Below are 19,807 nucleotides of genomic sequence, written 5' to 3'. Positions count from 1 at the left end.
CAAACATTTCTTTATTATTGTTTAAGCTGTCATGATGAATTGCTGTTGATAGCTATCTCAGCTAGATCTGATACATTGGCTGTCTGTACCTGGTGTTCTGATCTTGCAGCTTTTTCTATTATGTAGTTTCTGCAGATAAGATCTGTGGTGTGATTTGAATATCAGGTATTTGGATGTAGAAAAAAAAAGAGATTTCCAGGAGCTGTAAGGTACAATTTCAGTGATGCTATGTGTTCGAGCTTTGGCTCATTTAGAAATCTGACAGATTAAACCATCTTCAAAGTTTTCTGGCAGAGAAATCACAGATATATCTGGAACACTTTCTCCTTTCTGGCTTTACTTCAAAAATTCATACTATTTGGCCTTTGTTCCTCTACTTCAGCCCGCCCTTCTGTTCCCCAGAGCCTATTTCAGCCTGACTCCTTACAGGCAGCACATGGGTCATGGTGATTCACAAGAAGATATTTAGTTCTTTGGCTTAATCTCAAACACTAATTCACTATGCACGTTTTGAGGTGCATGGCAGTAGATACTTCAGGTAAGCAAGGAGAGTGACTAAGAGGCAAGGAATTAATGTGAATGTAGTCTAGAAATGCTCCTGTTTTATGTAAACATGGAGGACCTGGGCTTGATGTAAGTATTTGATTACAGCCTTGAACATATCCCTGCCTCTCCCAAAAGGTGCAGACTAGGCTGCTCACATGCACAACAGCTTCAGCTCAACAAGGTTTAATGAATATGGGTTTAATGCTCTCTTGCCTGTGCCAGCCCTAGGGTTTGGAACAAATCAGGGGTAAAGTAGAGAAAACCAAAAGGAGAGGAGGCAAGCAGAACTGCTAATAGCAGTTATGTTCTGTTCAGGCAGATTAATGCATTTTATTTATGCATTTATCCAGTATCCAGAGGAACCTCAGGAGCTCCCTAGTAACAATGCAGCAGGAAAAGGAAGCAAGTGCATTTGAGTAGGGCTATTGGCCCATTGGTGCTATCTGTCCTGATTGTAATGGAATGGAGAGATGCTACCTCCTTCCACAGTAGTGCCAGGCACCAAAAAATGGCAAAGGCTGCAATATCTGGAACTGAGAAAGAGGAAGAAGAGTAGTCTTGGTCTAAAGGACCTTGTGGTTGCTCCATGAGGAAATTCTTCTCCAGCCATTAGCAGAGATGCTTGGCCATATACAGAGATGTATATCTTATAGAGTAAACCTCTTGTGACCTTTCCCTTCCTTTGCTCCCATAAAAATCCAGCCTTTTTGAGAAGGAGTTCCTCCTCTCTTTTTCTGTCTCCATATCTCTCATTCCTTCATCCAAATCTGATGTTTCCTTGTTTCTGAAGATGACATACCTAAGCTTACCACTCTTTCTCTTACTACTCTGCTATAAGTGGATCAACATGAGAAAATGGAGTACTATGCCTTCTCTGTTGCCTCACAGTTGGCTTTATTCTATTCCCTCAGGATTGGCTTTATAAAGGATCTTAGATTTCCTTGATGAGAAAGTTCTTAAAAGACAAAATGAAGCCATCTGCAACAAGCGGGTACTAAGGTCCTTTAGGAACTGGAAAACCACTGACACTGGAGACAAACAGCTGCATGAGTAAATGACACCTTAGATTTTAGGTTTTTAATTTTGAAATTGTGCTTAGGTGTATCCATCCTTTATTATATAGGCCATCAGTGCATCTTTAATTTCCTCTGTGTCTGGGGTTTGTTCACTTGATACAGTTTCCCTGAAAGGCACCATGACAAGGTGAACTTTGCATGTGCTGAACTTAGGATGAAGGCAGTATCTTAGTTGTGCTTCTCCAGTTTTTCCAGCGCTGGGTTTTGTTTTGTTTTGGGGGTTTTTGTCACTTTGCTGGACTGGCAGATAAACACCTGTAACCAAAACTGAGCTGTTAACAAAAACTCCTCACTCTTTCCCCTAAAGTCTTGCAAAAACACCATGTTGTACTGTTATCTCCATGCGTAAGCTCTGTTCCTGACAGGCACAGTCATATCTTCTTTCAGAGACAGAATTTCTGGGAAAGAGTTCATAGCTGGTCCCAGGTGTCCAGGATATGGCTAATTCCTTTCTGTGGCTAACTAGAGTGTAACTTTCAGGCATTTTGTTCAGGTAAGAGCTGCAGTCAGACACCTGGAACAGAGTTTGCCTTTCAGCTTGGGGAACATATGAGGCATTTAGTAAAAAACGTTGTGCTTTTTCCCTAGATTGTTCTGATGATTGGAAAAGGATGAACTACTCTCTTCCCCCATGGGATGCATTGCCTTCCACTGTCTTGACATGAAGAGTTTTCCTGACTAAAGGAAGCATGGCCAGGGCTCAGTATTCCTCAGTAGGAATAAAATTAACTTTACCACTGATGCACATTGTATTGCAGACACCTTGTCATGATGTAAGTATCTCTCCTTTATTCAGCTCTGCTCTGAGTATCCGTGTAATATGCCACTTTCCACATGCAGCAGGGTAAAATTTTGCCAGCCTCATGGGCATCCAGCATCTGCTGTGCTTGGTCATTTGGAGCTGAATCTGTCCCCCCCTCAGTTTAGTGCTACTGCAGCATTTGCAGCCATGATAAGCTAGGTAGAACTTGGGGTGATGATTCATGATTGAAAGAGTGTTGAGCATACAAATGAGAGAGTACAATCAGCACTTGTTTTGTGTATTTCTACTCTGCTTTGCTTCACCAGCAGGAATGCTTTTAAGACCAGCCTGCAATCCTCTGTGGCCCTGATGGCCTACTCTCTGGCAATGTCGAGCTGTAGAGAATTCTCTGACATATACAGGCAGTGAAAGGAGTCTTGTACTTACTGAATGTGAAGTGCTACTGGCACACATCCACACTGAGCACCTCCTCTCCTGGTGGCCTCTGTTAGTGATTTTTGCTAGTCAGACAAGTGAGCAGTTTAAACAAACACCAAAAGAGAAATAATGGACATATGCATATCTCTGCCATCCTCATATAACTCAGTGTGAAGTGATGAACCCTTATGGTTAGTGTGCTTCTAGCTACTTGTAAATGACCACGATCCAGATTAGATGTTCTGTGCCATTACAGACATTGTCAATAAGAGTCAGTTTGACTCAGCTGAAGCAAAAGCTTTTTCTGATGATTGTTGCTGAAGTTGGCTGACTCCTGGACTGTGTAGGATATATTCCAACTAAAACATTGGTCGTTTTTGCTAAACATCTTCCAGTTTCTTTTTTTAAGAAATTAATTCAGAATTTCCCATAAGGCATTTGGCAAAGATGACAGCACTTTACATGCTCTACTCTCCTTCTGATGAAAAGATGCAGGTTTTGGTGCAATTTCATTGGCTGTCGTGGTTTTCTTTCCATTAGTCTTCATTAGAGAGGTCAGGATCAGGGCCTGGTGGCGCAAAGCTCAATTATGACTGAGAAGCAGGTGGGGGTGGAAGGGGACAAGCCTCAGTGAAAAGTACAAAAGGATCAGGGTCCAAGCCCTGTTGCTGAGAAGTCTCTGATTAGCAACAAAGTGGCCAGCAGAAATCAGTGGTTCACTGAAAGCAGCCAGTGGTGGTGTGGCAGACCAGCAACACACCTATTTTCAGTGTAGCTGCTCATGTCAGCGTTTGTTGAGCTCCTTAGGGAAACAGCTGAACCAGGCTCTTAAGCTGCATCCCAGGTGCTGAAATAGCCTGTTGTCTCTTTGCATTAGTTATTTGTGTTGAGGTTCTAGTGGTATTTCTAAGCTGAAGTGGGTAACTGTTCTGGAGATGTACTTTGATGCCCAACTCCTCTGAGCAATACAGTTATTCATAGAAGTCAGGAAATTTAGCCTGCAATGGCTCAGAAACTCACTCTTTCCTATTTGGAGCCCTAATTAGAGCAATTAATCACTGCTGCTTCTGCCATTTAAGCTTCTAGGCTAGAATATATTGTCCTCTCTTGTCAGAGCAGAAATGTAAAAATGGTTTCTATTTATCTGACAGTAGAGACAGTGTCTGCCTCCTACCAGCTTTTGTCTTGCCTGAGAGCTGGAGCTGAGAATGTAAAGAACAAATTGATATGACTATTCCAAAAGAAAGAAGAGATGTGAAAATTTAAGAGATTGGCTTCTGCTCTGTTTGTGTGGGGTTTAGTGGCCTTTTTTTTTTTTTTTTTTTTAGGACTACCTGGATATTTCCACTGTGGAGAGGGGACTTCTTTCTGCTTGATGCAATTAAAATTTCTCCCCACAAAGTACCTATTGAAGTTCGGCAAGTATATGCCCAGGGCAGGGTGAGGATGAAGTTGCCTCTCTCTTATTAACTCCATGTCTGCCCCTTGGCTGGTACATGAGTCTTAACTGGTTAAAAGCATGATTGTCACTCCACTCCCCATGTAGCAGCATCTACATATAGCACCCCATGTCACATAAGCTGATGAGTTGTAGGGGCTGAGAATCACAGCACAGTGCTATGGCCTCTCTGTCTCAAGCTACAAAGCTCTGTAAATTAGGGGCATCAGTTCTGTGTGGTCCATGTGACAGTGATAACTCCTGCAGGGAAGTAAGGCACTTCTTGCGGCACCTGACCTCTGGCATGCTGTGCCCCATGAAGTCCTGAGCCAGTGAATATTTCACTAGCCTTGAGTGTGAGGCAAGCTTTCAAACATCTCAGCTGCTCCCCTCTTTCCTCTTGAGACCTGTGCAACAGTGTGGTGGTACCTTCCTGTCCACAGACATGCAGGTTTCAGTGGGGTCTGCCATGGTATGTGACTGGGGAAGGGTCAGGTAGGGGTGCTCCATGATGCTGGAAGTGTCTACCTTTTACTGAAGTTTCATGGCTGAGTGAGAGTGCTTTCCTGCTCAGTGGCAGTGCCAGTCAGAATGGGTGAGCTTGCCTCACGAGTGGCAGTGGCCTGGCTGATGAAGATGACCATTTTTCCACAGCCAGTGTACACATTTTAGCCCAATGCATGCAAGACTGAAGACTCCCAATATGTAGCTATGAACACAGTAGGTACTAGACTGCAAGTCTAGTCCTCATGTATGAACAGGTTTTGAATAGTCATCCAGAGACATGAAGCATTTCCAGCTGCATGTGTTAGGCAAGTTGATATTTCTGTTACTGTTAGCCTTTGCTGCACATTATGAACAGTGTGACAGCAGAATTGTGAAATACCCATTTTCCTTTTATGTAAATATCTTCTGCTGCTTCCTTCTCAATCAGCTTCAAAACCTCTCATAATGAAGCAATTCTCCAGAACTGAAATGTTAACACTAATGTTTGCCTTTTTGCTACCTGTGATGAAAAATTAATGAACTATGAATGAACAGTTCAGCCCTGTTTATGCTTCTTTCTTTTCATGCTTGGATGCTGAGATGGATTTACTGAAACAGGGCCAGGGCTGCTTTTTGACTTTAGAGATATATTGTTCCTGGAAAATTTCCAACAGGAATCTTCACTCTTAGAGCTCTGGATCTCACAGACTTTAATCAGATAAGAACTGCCACAGCCTTCAGCAAAGGACAACCCAGAGCATCATATAGCTCTTTGTGGCGTGCCAAACACAGAATGCAGACAAAGGTTTTTAATGTCTTGTTGCTTATTTCTACTTATTGCCTCACCAGGTGATTGAGTAATTCAGTACACCATTGGCAGGCTCTCCCCCTATGCAGAGGCAGGATAGAGTATGCACTTTGCTGTTACTTTGGAGATGTTGCTAGGGTGGAAGGAATGGATGGAAAGGAAAAAATGGAAGGACAGAAATTGAACCCAAGACAGACCTTAACACCTCTTGCAAAAGTATGCAATTTGATCACTTTCATTTTGTTCAGGGTGAGAAAATAAAGGCAGTCCTTCTCTCCTCATTCCCCTTAACTGGGGCATTTTGCTATTGTGAAAGTGATGCAGGACCACTTCCCCATATGCAGCCTAGGACCCTCTTCCCCATACCCACTGTGTCACAAGTCTGGAGCCTTGGCATCACACCAGAAACCTGCCTTCCCCATCCTGCAACACAGCATAGTGTTTCAGCAGGGCAACATCAGGTCCTGCCTTACTTTCTCTCAACATACGCACAGAACAGTGCCACAGCACACCCATTTCAGGGGTTTAGAAGCTCCACATCTGTGTCCAGCAGGTGCTGGCTTTGTGTTGTCACCACAGGCACCTGCTCATTATCATTGGCAAGGCAAGACAAAACAGTGTGTGGTCTGCTGCACATGGGAACAGCAAGTTCAGTGCACTAAACAATAGTCCAGGTAAGCCTGGATGATGATGATGGTGCCTTTCAATACTTTCTGGTAGCTCTCCAAGGACTTTACTGAAAAGGAAGTCTCTCTAACAGCCAAATGTGTTTCTGTGCAGCTATTAGCTCTCAATTTGTTGAGCAAAGCACACTTCTGTCCCATTCAGTGTAATGAATCATATTTCTTAGCAACAGTTTCACAAGAAGCTGTATCTGAATGTTTCCTTTTGATTTAGAGCAAGAGGCAAGTCAAAAAGTAGTATACGATTTTCTGAATCTCCCAGTCTTATTGTAGTGGTAGTAATTTTTTTGGTTACTAAAAATTTAAACTGCTTAGGTCAGGAGATACTGCTTCTGGAATTAACGTAGCTCTGAATTATAAACAGAAAAAAAATTGGACAGATTGAGTAGATTTCAACACTTGCATTTTCATTTCCTCTCTTTTCCCAGGAGTCTAATTGAGATGGTCTGCACAATGGTAGCTTCTGGGTCAATCAGGAAGAGGCAGATACTTCAAAATACAACAAAAGAGAAATCTCTCAGTAGCTCTCTCCTTTCCAATGCAAGCAAAAGCTTCTTCTGGTGGAATTTTCTCAAGTTTCTAGGAGATGCTTCACCTAGAGCTAGCACAAGGAGCCTCTGCTCAGACCCATCACTGACAATCCTTTGTGAATATCTTTGTAAGGGCATTTGTTTTAATCATGAATGCATGGTAATTATGTAGGCCTTGAGACTGTATATAGCTTGTCCAAAATCTGTGACTGCCTAGTTGCCTGGGACTAGATATTATCATCTGGAGCTTTCCTTTCTGTAGCACAACTTCATACTACTGCCATTTTCATTTGTGATGCCAAAATTTCGATGTTGGCATATAAGGCCACATGGGCACCATATGCCAAGTTCCTTATATGACCTCTACAGGCATTGGTGTCAGTAATCTATAGGACAGCTCTACTCAATCTCCTCAAATGTAGTAATTTAAATGCCTGGAGATGTCAGTGTATTTTTGTGAAATGAGCTCTCATTTAAAATGTAGAATTTGAGAGATAAAGCAAATCCTGAAAGAATTGACTCTAAACCCAAGTGTTAGGTTTCCATAAACATATCCCTGGAAAATAATCCTTTTACTTATTATAGGTATTCTTCCATCCCAAAATCCAGTGTCTTAACATAAAACCAATGAATTATTTGGAACCTTTAGTCCTCTGAACCCATTAGGGAAATCATGATAAGCCTTCACTCCTCCCACACTCCACTTTATCCTCTGCTAACAATGGCCACAGAAGAGTCCAATTGATGAGGATAGTTGTGATATTTAGTAGATGTTTAATCTCTAAGTGCTGTAGTGAAACAATGGATTCATTTGCAAAAACTGTGAAATGTACCGCCTAACATCTTCATTTGACAGAACCATGCCAGGAGCAGAAACCTAGAAGTGAAACACTGGGAATTTCTGCTAGCTTGTACTGCTACTGGGGTACATCTACTGAATGTATATCACCTAAGACATTTAAGTTTCTGTGATCTGGTGATGAGTCAGACCCGTTTGTTATGTGTCCTTCACCAGAAGTGTTTCCTTCCATAAATCTTCCAGAGATTTAAAACTTGATGAGTGAAGGAGTAGCAGTCTGCAATATCATTTCCACTCCTATGTCAGGGTTAAATCACTGAACTTTAAAGGTAGCTGGCTCTGAAAAAGAAATGAAAGAGGACATTGGGATTTGTTTCCTCTGTAAAGGAAAACAGTCTTCTTAAGAGAATCTTCTGGCATCTTAAATGACTCAATCTTCAGTCTCAGATTATCTGACATTGGGGTAACATATCCAAAAGCTTCAGCAGAACTTCACCAGGTGCCTGAACATTGAGTGAAAGTATATAGCACAGCTAGGCAGCAGGTGGCGAGGCAATTATTTGAATGAAACACAGGGAACATCAATTTGTGGATTTCACTCTTCAGAAAGCTATGCAGGGGAAGAGTTTCAGAACAGATACTATAATTGAAAAAAACCCCTGCACCCAAACTCTCAGATTTCTTCTAGTTGTTTAGTTTGAGCAGTGCCTCCTTTTGATCAGGAAATGTTTACAACAAATTTTTGCAACAGGTACTTGAAGATTTTCTTCCAGCAGTTACATCAGCCTGTACAGCAGTTACATCAGGGCTTCCTAGGGACCAGCTTTTATCTGCTAAACTGTTACTAGATCAGCGACTACTACATCTGGAAGATTTACTAAGCACTAATCACACACCATTATGAATCCAGAGATAATTAAGAAATTGAAAAACTAGAGAGTGACCATTCAATCTTACTCACCCTTATGTATTTTAATTGGGAAAATGAGCCTGTATTAAGGAGAGGTAACTTTAGCACACTTAAAAAGTGCCATCATGTGAAATTAACAGATCTAGATTTTTAGCAATGGAATTTATCTAAAATATTGAAATGTCTTGTAACAGAGAAAATAACTTACACAAATAGACTTTGTGTCAAAACTTGGAATTTTATGTCTGGGTTCCACTTGTACAACTCATAAGTCCCTGAAAAACATTAGGGATTTTTTGTAATGAAAGCATTAATTAAATCCCTAGTTTAATTGTACTAGTAGGCATCTGCCTAAGACAATGAAGAATATTAAATGAAGAGCATTAGGCTTTTCTTATAGGATATGCTGTGCTTTAAAATGTATTTTATTGATCCTAAAATTACAAGATCAATTACTGACATTTTCTTGAGGATCAATCTCGGATTAAATGGCAAAATGAAGAAAAGGTTTTCATATTTACTGTGTTCAAAAGCAAAAACAGAATGCCGATCCCATGTGAACATTCAGAAACCTTTTCTGATGATTAAACAGTATGTCTGAAATATACCTAAGTTATACCAGCCACCATAGCGCTTTTTGGTGAACCAAAGAAGTCCTACAGTGAAATCAAACTTTTGAGTAAAATCTGTACTACTGTAATACAATTTCCTTCTAAAACCTTTTTTTCCTTGTTTTTAGAGTCATGTATATTTTGCCTGTCAATTACAATGCAAGGTATAAGTAACAGATTTAAGCAAGGATGTTGGAGTGTGAAAATAATTAATGTGGATTGCTAATAGGCTGGTGGGAATGCATTTTTTTTGCACACAAAGCCAAATCCTGCTGCATCAAAGACAGCAGATTTGATTTCTCACCATTGCATATCTTGACGAGCTGCTGTAACCTGCAAAAGGGACTGGAAAGCTGGGAACATTCTGCTACCAAATTGGTACCTCCCTGTGACCAAAACAGCAGTGCTGCATCTATTCTTCTCTCCCTTTGAACAGATGCAAGAAAAGCTGCAAGCAAATTAAAACAAGTCATGGGGCAGAAAGCAGTCTTGCAGTTACTTCATCTCAGCAAAATTAAGATTTGCTGGCACATACCCGATGTTTCTCTTCTTTTCTCCCTGGTTTGGCTACTTAAGGCAAAAGCCTAGCAGTTAACATCCTCCAGTGACATGAATCGATCAGGCTTGGGTCATCTTGATAATCATGTGACAGGGAATGGAAAAATAAAAGGACAGTATGAGTTCTCTCAGGTAATTAACCTATGCTCTGATGCTTCTCACACCAGCCTATTTTCAATTTAATACAATTTATACACTCTAACATTATTGCTCAGAAGATAGAGTGATGATTCAAGTTTACTAAAAATGGCTTCACAATACTGCAATCATGCTTGTGAAGCTTCAACTTGTATCCTGTATTTATAAGTTTTTTCTTGCTGACAAATAAATATGTGTGGTATTTTATCAGAAATGCTGGTCAACAGGTACCTGAAATGCTTGTATACCATCTTTAAGAAAACGTGGCTTGTTTGGTCAACTTGCCTCCCAATCTTTCGTTTTTTTTGTTGCTGTTGTTTTTCTTTTTTTAATGTATAATACCACAGGTGACCCCCTTTAATACTGCTGTCCATATTAATATTTAATAAATAACTGAAAAATAATATGCCACTACTGCATCCTGTCATGCCAGAAGATCAATATTACTTTATAGATTATTTAGAGTAGGTGTTAAATATCATTTGTGCCCAGACCCATTCAAGTCAATGAAATGATGCTGACTGGCTTCTGTGGGAGTCAGATTTGGACATTATTCTGGCAATCTGTTCACCACTAAATTAAAATATTACAGGGGATAAAAGCCCAAATGAAGAAAAGCAGAAACTCTGGGACTGAAACTGAGCCACAAATAAATATCCTATTGAATGGCATTTTGAACAGGCTTAAATGAAACACAAACACACTTACACATGTGTGTACACCCCCCAAAAAGTTATGAATTTAACAATCTTAAAAATTCATAGTTTAAAATCCTTTACATTTAAACAAATGAGTATAATAGGTAGCCTTCTTGACTTTCCATTTATTTCCCTGAGCACTGATCTTTGGAACATCTGGAGTTTCAGAACTGTCTAGTTAATTATTTCTAAAATAGTTATCTTAAGTAAAATACTGCGTTTTATGTCAAAAATCAATTCCTTAGGTAAAACTAAGACACAACTTCCATGAGCTGCAATGTATGTAGCCAATTTGTTTTTAAAGTCAACAACTACTATTAGACTTCTTTATTTAGGCACCTTGCTGGTCTGTTTTACAAAATCACGCTGCAGCCTAGCAGTTCCCATTTAATTCAGTATGGGCTACTATGCTATCTCCTAAACTTGTCTAATTGGAGACCTACACAAGGATTTAGCCTCCTTGCTTTAGTTACTCATTTTTCAGAACCTCGGCTGTATGAGCAACACATACAGTATGTTACAGGATTGGTTTTGTGCCTAAATTGGTGTCTTAGGTATGGAGGACAAGGCTTCCCAGTCACTTCCATATGGGGTTAAGGAGGTGCACCTGCAGAAAGACAGCATAAAACCAATCTTCAGTACTAAAAAGGGACTTAAGCTAGGGCATATGTTTTAGTGCTGGCCAAAAAGAGCTGTATTTCAAATTTCTGCTATTTAGAGCTACTCAGCAAACTGGCAACTGCTGCTTTGAACTGCCTTCTCTAGATTAGAGCTTTAATTGCAAAGCTTCACAGACATCAGTTTGCAATTTTAAGACTTCTCAGGCATTCTGCATTTTAGATGATACAAAGTGTGCAAGTCAAAACACTTTAAAACAGTGCAGAGATTTGAGTATTTTTAGGCTAAATTTTTCTCTCTCGAATTCTAAGGCTGTAAATTGTGTCAGTCTCTCTGCAGCTAAAGATTTTAACATAATTTTCTGTTGACCACAGAAATACACTCTAACTTTGTATTCCCTTAACTCTCTCTCTGGCTGATATACTGGCATTATGCAGCAGGCTCCAAAACCACGATTAACAGAAAGGTTATTTTGTAATATTTCATTTCAGGATGCCATAACTGGGGGAGGGGATATTGAACCAAACACAGTCTGAAGAGCTGCTTCTTGGGTTTTTTTGGTGCAAGATGAAATTAAGCCTTTATCTGTTCTTTAATGATATAATAAAATATACCACACCTGCTTCTCTTTAATTAGCACTTCCTTACATTTCTCTGATACTGGCATTCCACAGCAGAATCCAAAAGCAGGATTTAGCAGTTTTTCTCTTTGCAGAAAGCCTTTTTAATACCTCTAAGATCAAGATTTAACAGTGTAACATCCCATTATTCCCCACCACCACCTTCAGGAATTGAAGTGGCCTCTTTTAAACAGGAAAGAAAATTCTTGCTTTGTAATAGGTGTATAAATACTTTCTTGAAAACACATTTGGGAGATGTCTTCCAAGATAGTTTTTGGTTTTGTTTTTTTCTTTTGTCCTTCCATTTAAAACTGTTACTACTGCACCAGTTAAGGCTGTTTACTCTGTCTCTCTCTCTCTCTATATATATATATTTCAAATAAAACTTTTAATATTCAAGCTTACCAGATTGATGATTTGTAACAGGTAAAACGGAACTCTTTACAAGGTAAACCATGTAGTCGTACAAAATAGAATTAAACCCTTCACCTATGCAGAACAAAAAGAAATCCTATCTTGCATTAAAAACACAGAACCTGTTTACAAAAAGGAATGTGTATGACATTTGGACCTCCTTTTAACTGCCATATCCTAGCAACATCTCAGTTGTTTTAGTAAAGGAACTAATCATCAATGTTAAACTGCAGTGAATTTACCAAACATTTTCACTATAGACTTCTGAAAGCTTTTACATTAAGAAGTTATCAACAAAAGCAGGCACGTTAGTGTACAAAAACGTCGTGTTTTTTTTCCTGTTTCTTTTTCAAAGTGCAGGTTTTTCTCAATGTGCATCTTACAAGAGCAACGAATGTTTAACTCACAAAATCTTAAGCCATAACTCAATTCTCCCAAGGAGTAGTGTAAACGTTAAAGATCCCCAATACACCTCTAGTAAACGTGACACAAAGGTCTCTGCGTTGTTCAGAAATTTAGCTCTTCTGAGAGGTAAAGAAGCTTCATGACACCTTTTCCTTACACTGGCTGGTTATCACAAATGGGTAACTCTGGACTGCTAAAGCTAGAAACTGATGAATCACTGGAAGGGAACTAAACTCGGCTACGGAAGAGAGGCGGCGGAAGGAATCAATCCTTAGGCAGCCTTTGGAAAATTCAGCTGCCGACGGACGGAGAGGCAGACATACGGACGGAAGGTCGGTGCGAGGCAGGGAAGAGGAGCGGGGGGAAAGCAGGGAGAGAGGGAGAAGAAACTTCTGCAGAGCCAGAGGCACGGCGGACGGCCGCCGCCGCTGTCGGTGGCGCTCGGGCTGTCCTCGGGCCCCGTCGCTGCCAGGCGCCGGTGGGACTGCTACCCGCTCCCATCACGGCGGGCCCTGGCGTCTCGCCGTCGGTCGGCGCTAGGTGCCGCGAGCACAGGGCTCCCCGGGGTAAATCTCCTCGTAGGCGGGGGGCTGCTCGGTGGGCAGCGGGTAGCAGTAAGGGTAGGAGGCGTTGAGCTCGGGGTCCATGGGCGAGTAGCCAGGCAGCTCGACGGAGGGATGCCCGCCGCAGTGCACCTCCACGCCGGCCTCGTCGAAGACGTGGAAGACGCCTACGTTGATGTAGGAGACGGCTTGGAAGGTGCAGTCACCAGGGCTGAGCTCAGGCTCGCCGCCGGAGAACAGAGAACCTTGGCTGTGGCGTGGCGCCCGCCGCCCGCCGCTGCCGCAGCCGCCGCGCCGCCGCCGCCGGCGCCCGCCCGCCGCTGTGGCCGCTCGCCGCCGCCGCCGTCGCCGCCCGCGCTGTTGCGAGGCCTTGTAGTTCTTGACAAGGAGTAGGTTGAGCAGGCCGAGGAGGCACTCCAGCGCATTGAAGATGGTGGAGAGCACCAAGCCTTGCTGGTAGTCCCGCAGCTTCTGGCAGCGGAGCGCCGCTGCGGAGCCGTCGGGGGCGGCGGGGCCGCCTCGCGGGCGGGCCGCGCCGCCGGGCTGCAGTAGGCAGTAGTGCGAGTACTTCCTCTCCACCAGCGACACGGTGTCGCCGTCGATGACGGCGCCGGCGAAGGCGCTCAGCACGCCCAGCATGAACACCAGCACCCCCAGCAGCAGGAAGTTCTGCCGTCCCCCGGGCGGCGTTTTCTCCACCGACCCTGACGGCGCGACCGTTGCCTCCCCCGCACCGGGGCCGCCGCCCGTCGGGTCCGCGTCGCTGGCGGGGGCCAGGGCCGAGGCTGGGGCCGGTGTCGGCGCCGCAGGCGCCTCGTCGGGCGGTCGACAGCAGAGCAGCGCGGCGGCGAGCAGCGAGAGGCCGGCGGCCAGCAGCAGCCCCGAGTAGAAGGCGCCGGCGGCCGTGCCCAGGCGGAAGGGCTCGCCCTTGAGCTCCGAGCCCAGCGAGAAGCACTTGAGGCCCACGGCGGCGGCGCTGAGGGCGCAGGCGAGCAGGAGGCAGCTGGAGAGCGCGGCGCAGGCTCCCCGCACGCTCCACTTCATCCTCCGCGCCGCCGCCGCCGCCGCCGCCCCGCCGCCCGCCTCATCCTCCTCCCGCAGCCCCCCCCGGCCCCGCGGCGGCGGCGGCGGCGCGGCGCGGCGCGGCCATGCGAGCGCGGCGCTGCCCGACGGGGCGGCTGGGCTCCGCTCTGCTCCGCACGGCAGGCAGTCGCCGGCCGCAGTGAGCCGGGCGTTGCGAGCGCACACGCTCCCCCACCCCACCCCCCCCGCCTCCCGGCCGCCGCCGCCTCCTCGTCCCCGCCCGCCCTCTCTTATCGCGGCGGCTGCGGTGAGGCGATTAATTATGGATGGGAGCCGCGGCGGGCGGGGGAACGGGACGGGCAGCCCATCGACCTGCCGGGGGTGGCGGGGGATAGTGTAAGCCCCCGCCTCGGGTCGAGAGCGGCAAGGCCTGCCCTCCCGCTTTCCCTCTCCCTGTCTGCCACGGGGATGCCGCAGGCAGCTCTCCGTTCGGCTGCGCGCAGGGGAGCGCGGTGAGGGACGCACAGCGAGCGCCGGGGGCGGCGGGGGCTTGCACCCTCCGCCCGTTTCGATGCAGAGGGCTGCCGCTTGCCTCCGTGCTCTCCTCCTCCTTCCGTCTGCCTCTTGATATTTATTTTCGAGCTCTGGTTCTTGGGGCAGGCCGGCGGGCCGCCAAGCGTCCCCGTGGCCGCGTTGCGGTGTGTCGGCGACTGATGGCAGCGGGCCCAGCCCTACGCACTCACGAGGGTGCTCAGCGCCCGTTTTTCTTTGTGCTCTGCGACCGAATCCGCTGGGACTGCTGCCAGCCGAGCCGCGCAGACAGCTCCGTGGGCGGAGGGGCTCAGGGCTGCCCGTCCGGGGGCGCCTGCAACCGCCGGCGAGTCGAAGCCGCTGCAGTGAGGACGGCGGAGTATCGCCACGAACAGTGCCGACTCCGGGTGGCTCCACGGGGAGTACCCGGTGTCGACTTCCGAAAGAGAGAGAAGAGATGAGAACCTCAGCGTCGGAACAGGGTAGCAGAGGAACCGTGCCAGTGCTGGCCACTGGGCACCAGACGTGGTGGGGGGCCTCGGGAAGGAGGCTTCAGGAAGGGGGTTCTTTGTCGCCTATCCTCTTTCCTTCCAGAAAGCTGGAGCCTCCAGCTCCCCCATTTTCCCTTTCTGTCATGCACACAGCAGCCTTGCTGGATATTTTTAGCTGGCGCTACTGATTAGCATTCAGGGAAGCAACCGAGGGAGAGAAAGCCATTTTCCAAGCTGTTCCCTTTCCATAGGGGCCAGCGCACCTGTGGTGGTGGGAGGTGTGTGTGGCAGGCAGTGTGATAGGGTGTTTAGCTTTCTCCAGGGATGCAACATTGTTCCCCGTGTCCCATCAATCAGGGCAGGTCTGTCTAGCACCAGCACCCTGCTGTAGTCCTGGATTGAGAGAGGTTTCTGAGGGTCAGTGTCCCTCCAAGGGACTCCTTCCTGGAGTCCAGCTTTCCTCAGTGGCACTCTCCAAAAGTATCAGAGGCTCCAATGATGACATGCCATCCTGCACCTTGGGGTCACACAGACAAAGAAGTTTTTCCCCTTTCCTCCTGTTGACAAAGGGTTCATAGAAGCACTCAGCTGTGTGAAGAAATACTGCAATCCTGGTAGTCCAGGACTAAGGTGACCTGTTGATAGCTGATCACTTTGCCAGGTTGTAGCCCTGGCTGTGTGAGTAGTACCAACTTTCTTGTGTCCCCTCCAGGAGGGGATGGCCAGGCAAACCACCCACATTCATCAGTTCGTCCCCTTCCCAGGCTGTCCCTGGCTTCCAGGGATTGGGGTGTGTGGGTCTGCTGAGCTGTGGACGTATGTAGGTTTTGCTGTAGGATCTGTGACATTGGCTTTGCTTGTGATGAGTGTCTGGGCTGCTGGGAAGTATCTTCAGATGTGTTTAAAAGACCTTGCCTGGTGTTCTTCCTAAAAAGTAAGTGCACACAGCATTTTACACAGGACAACACCCATCTCCTGAGGTCTCTGTGCTGTAAACCTTGGAAACTTAATCCAGAGGGCCTCAAGAGACACATTGCATGTGTGGATGTGGAGGGAAAGATACTTAATGAACTAATTATATGTAGAATGAACAAAGAGTCTTCCTCCCTAACACGCAACATAAACTTACCTGTGAGGGAAATGTGTGATTTATATCATTTTATTGTTACTGTAAAGAGCTTAATGGTGTTCAAAAAAGGCTTAGCTGTAAATAGAACATTCACCTAACACTACAAAATTAAGATGACATCTCAGCCTTTATGCATCAAATTATTAACCCCACTTTCACTGCCAGTGGAAAAGCAAACCTTGCGCTGGGGACAGGTTGTTCCTTTTTAGTCCAAAGAAATTTTTGGTGTTTCTTTCCTACTTCCTGTTTTGGCAGCTGCCAGAACTGGGCAGCAAGGCCTCTCCAGTGTGGTTCTTCATATGTTTCTACAACTGTCTCAGCTGTTCAGTGTTCCTCACCTTGAATGTCATCTTCTGAGGAAAGGACCCTCTCTTCCCTATATTTATGACAGAAGATTGATCTTTGATAGCATCCCTAAAAGCTGTACATTGTGGGAGGCTGGGCTGATGCAGTAAGTTTAATAATATAATTGGTAATTATCAAAGAATCATAAAATAGTTTGGGTTGGAAAGGACCTTAAAGATCATCTAGTTCCACCAACTCCCACTACCATGGACAGGGACACCTTCCACAGTATCAGGCTGCTCAAAGCCCTGTCCAACCTGGCCTTGAACACTTTTCCGGATGGGTCAACCACAACCTCTCTGGGCAACCTGTGCTAGTGTCTCACCACTGCTCAGAGGGAAGAATTTTCATCCTTTTATCTAGTCTAAATGTATCTTCTTTCAGTTTAAAGCCATTTCCCTTTGTCCTATTTTCCCTTTGTCCTACCTGCCGTTGCAAAAAGTCCCTTGCTGGCTTTCCTGTAGGCCTCTTTAGGTACTGTAAGGTGTACTCCGAGGTGTCCTCGGAGCCTTCTCCAAGGTGAGCAACACCAACTTTCTCAGCCTTTCACAGGAAAGGTGCTTCTGCCCAGTGTAACTCCCTGCTGCACTTTTTTATTTCTCCTGTGAAGCAACTTGCTACTGTTAACTTTTTCTACACCTTACCTGTTTCTCCTCAGAACAGCTCTCTGGCTTCAAAGCACCAATGTTCAATACACAAGACTAGAAGTTTGACTACCAACATGCTTCCCACCAGGTTATTTATTATTCATAAGCCTCCCATGTTTCAGTGTCACCCTGAGTTAGCACAGTTTTGCACTGCGGCATTTTTTCAATAAGAGGATACACATGCACATATACACAGAGAGCACAGTCATTAGCATATCCTGCCCATTGAATTTCAACTGTATAAGATGTCTGAAAGCACAGTAATGATGTTGTTACATCAATAATAATAGCCATACGACTAATTGCATCTGCATCTTATACTGAATAATTGGTTGATGATTGAACTGGAATTACTGTAAAAAAATGGCTGACCTACCAGCCTAAATAAATGTCACTGTAGTGTTCTCTGGGTCCCAAAGACTAGTGCTGACCACCTCAGTCGCAGCCCATTGAGATCAAGGTTAGGGCGCCCATCTGTATGTTCATAGCTGATTATTAAGTCTGATTAGTCAGCCAGGTCTGTGAAAAAAAAACCAAACCAGACAGCAGTATCTGTGTGCAATGAAAAATGGCAGAACTGCAAGTCACTTGGCAAGAATAGTCTGTCACCTAAATCAGTCACTGCAGGCAAGTTGATTTGTCAGTCAGCCTCAGTTAATGACCAAATCAGAACCTGGTGGAACTGTACTGCAGCTTCTGACAGTAATATGAGTTAGGTGCTTCATGGTTTGTGTGTCTGGATATTGGTTTTGTCTTCAAGCTTTGCTAGATTTTCTTTCTTCACTGCCAAAATAAAAATTTATCACAGTTGTTTTTAAGGGTTCTTGTGGTGGACTTCAGAAGAGGTGAGTAAGGTTTTGTGGGCCACTGCCAGCCTGGGACATGTGTTTCCAACACTCTCCTCACAACCATAAAGTGAGCTTTCTGTGTCTTACAGAGGAAATAACTTGTGGCCTGATGCTGTCTCCAGAAAAGGGTAGGGAGCTTTGGTCCAAAGTTTTGTTTATCTCACAAGGAGGGTGAGAACCTCTTCTTGCTTGGTGCTGGCTGGTAGTGGGCACTACCATAACCAGAGATGCCAGCTCAGTGTGCTGAGAGCTGGATTTTTGCAGTAAGGTGCAGATCAACCTCTTCACTTTTTTTGTGCTTACTCTGTGGCACACAGGATGACAGAGCTGTTAATTACTTGCTCTCCAGGCTGGAATCTAAACCGTGTGTTTGTAAAATAGATGGAGATCTTCAGCTTATGCCACCAAAGTGCAAAGCATTGCAATTTTATTGTCTGCCTCTCTTCCCATGCTGCATTTATGGTAAGATGTATGTGTTGTTACTTCAGTGCCAGTTTGATAAATGGGTGTTGTAGTTTTGACTATTCAGTCATGATGGCTGTGTCCCATAGCTTGTTCGGTTGCCTACTATTTCATTTTTTTCCCTGTTTCTATAAGGGGACATTATGGACTATAAAATCTTTTTTTTTTTTTTTTTTTTTTTTTTTTTAAGGAAAAAAGCTTTACACATGATCATCAAGAATACACTGGATATTTGAAAATTAAAATTCTGAAAATGGAATCTGTCATATTTCTTCCTGATCCTTCTTCTCTTTCATTTGCAAGGTCCATCAGGCTGTTTCTGTCTGATAGAGGCTTACTGTTCTACTTTCATGGTATTTTACATAGAAGACGTATCTCTGCAGGGAATGCATGGAAAATACGTTAAGAGAATACATGTTGGGAAAGGCCCTACATCAGGCTAGAAGTTTGGAGCTAACTGATAGATAGACACTAACAAAAAGTCAACTTCTAGAGAAGATGCTTTTAAGGAAGATATTTAAAATAGGAAGCAGGAGGTTGTGAAGAAAATGTAAAGAGTTAAGAAAGTGTTCTGGTTTAGCAAGGAGCAGCTTTTGGCTTAGTAACAGGGGGAGCGGGTTGCAGTGAAGACCCGGTAAAGAGTTTGCGGACTCTTCCCCGGCTCCTGGGTTCACACCCACCTCTGGCCCGGCTGGGCCAATCTGGCGCCTCTGTGATCACTATTTAGGGGACGGGAATTTGAAGTGCTGGCAGGAGGTGTAAGAGTGATACAAGATGGAGGCGACCACGCGGACCCTTCAGCCAGAGAAGGAGGAAAGAAGGAGAAGCAATAGACCAGAGACCCCTCTGCAAGCCGTAGCGAGAATGCAAGCTGTGCCCCTGCAACCTATGGAGACCCATGGCAGGACCGAGAGTTACCAGCAGCTCCATGTGAGTGAGCCCGGACGGGCGAGGGACTGTGTGGGGAGACGGCCATGGCCCAGGCCGTGTTGGAGAGCCTGCGCGCCGCAGAACAGCCCCACACGAGAGGCAGAGAGGAGCTGCAGCCTTTGGGATAAATGCACATCGGAGCAGCCCGTGCAGGGCTGCCATGCGTGTGAGTTACCCCACGGACTTGCAGGGAGGACTGGTGTGGAGTTCACCCGTCCTGAGGAGGGACAAACGGCAGAAGCTATTGGGAACAGACTAACTGAAACCCCCACTGCCCGCCCCCCTGAACCGTTCAAGGGGGGATGAGGTAAAAACACCGA

At 45.3% G+C, this 19,807-nt stretch overlaps 1 protein-coding gene across 3 annotated transcripts; it reads right to left on the bottom strand.

Annotated features, from left to right (window-relative positions):
* Positions 1-6,768: 6,768 nt before the first annotated feature.
* TMEM271 (transmembrane protein 271) lies at positions 6,769-14,151 on the bottom strand. Of its 3 annotated transcripts, none has more exons than XM_062018935.1 (2): positions 9,603-14,151; positions 6,769-7,885 (listed from the first exon to the last, which is right to left on the bottom strand). In XM_062018935.1, exon 1 carries the CDS (start codon positions 14,123-14,125, stop codon positions 13,055-13,057), a length of 1,071 nt encoding a protein of 356 aa, XP_061874919.1. In that variant the 5' UTR covers positions 14,126-14,151; the 3' UTR covers positions 6,769-7,885; positions 9,603-13,054. The 3 variants fall into 3 exon arrangements, with proteins under 3 accessions (XP_061874919.1, XP_061874920.1, XP_061874921.1); XM_062018936.1 differs by lacking the exon at positions 6,769-7,885 and adding an exon at positions 7,925-9,515; XM_062018937.1 differs by lacking the exon at positions 6,769-7,885 and having other exon boundaries at positions 7,925-9,700; positions 12,105-14,151.
* Positions 14,152-19,807: the final 5,656 nt, after the last annotated feature.

This window comes from Colius striatus, chromosome Z (genome assembly GCF_028858725.1).
Source record: "Colius striatus isolate bColStr4 chromosome Z, bColStr4.1.hap1, whole genome shotgun sequence".
In the NCBI taxonomy this organism is placed as follows: domain Eukaryota; kingdom Metazoa; phylum Chordata; class Aves; order Coliiformes; family Coliidae; genus Colius; species Colius striatus.
The sequence above is the reverse complement of the archived record's forward strand: the minus strand, read 5'-3'. Positions and strand labels throughout refer to the sequence as shown.

Coding starts and splice junctions, on each gene's coding strand:
- TMEM271 (XM_062018935.1), bottom strand. CDS start 14,125: ATGAAGTGGAGCGTGCGGGGAGCCTGCGCCGCGCTCTCCAGCTGCCTC.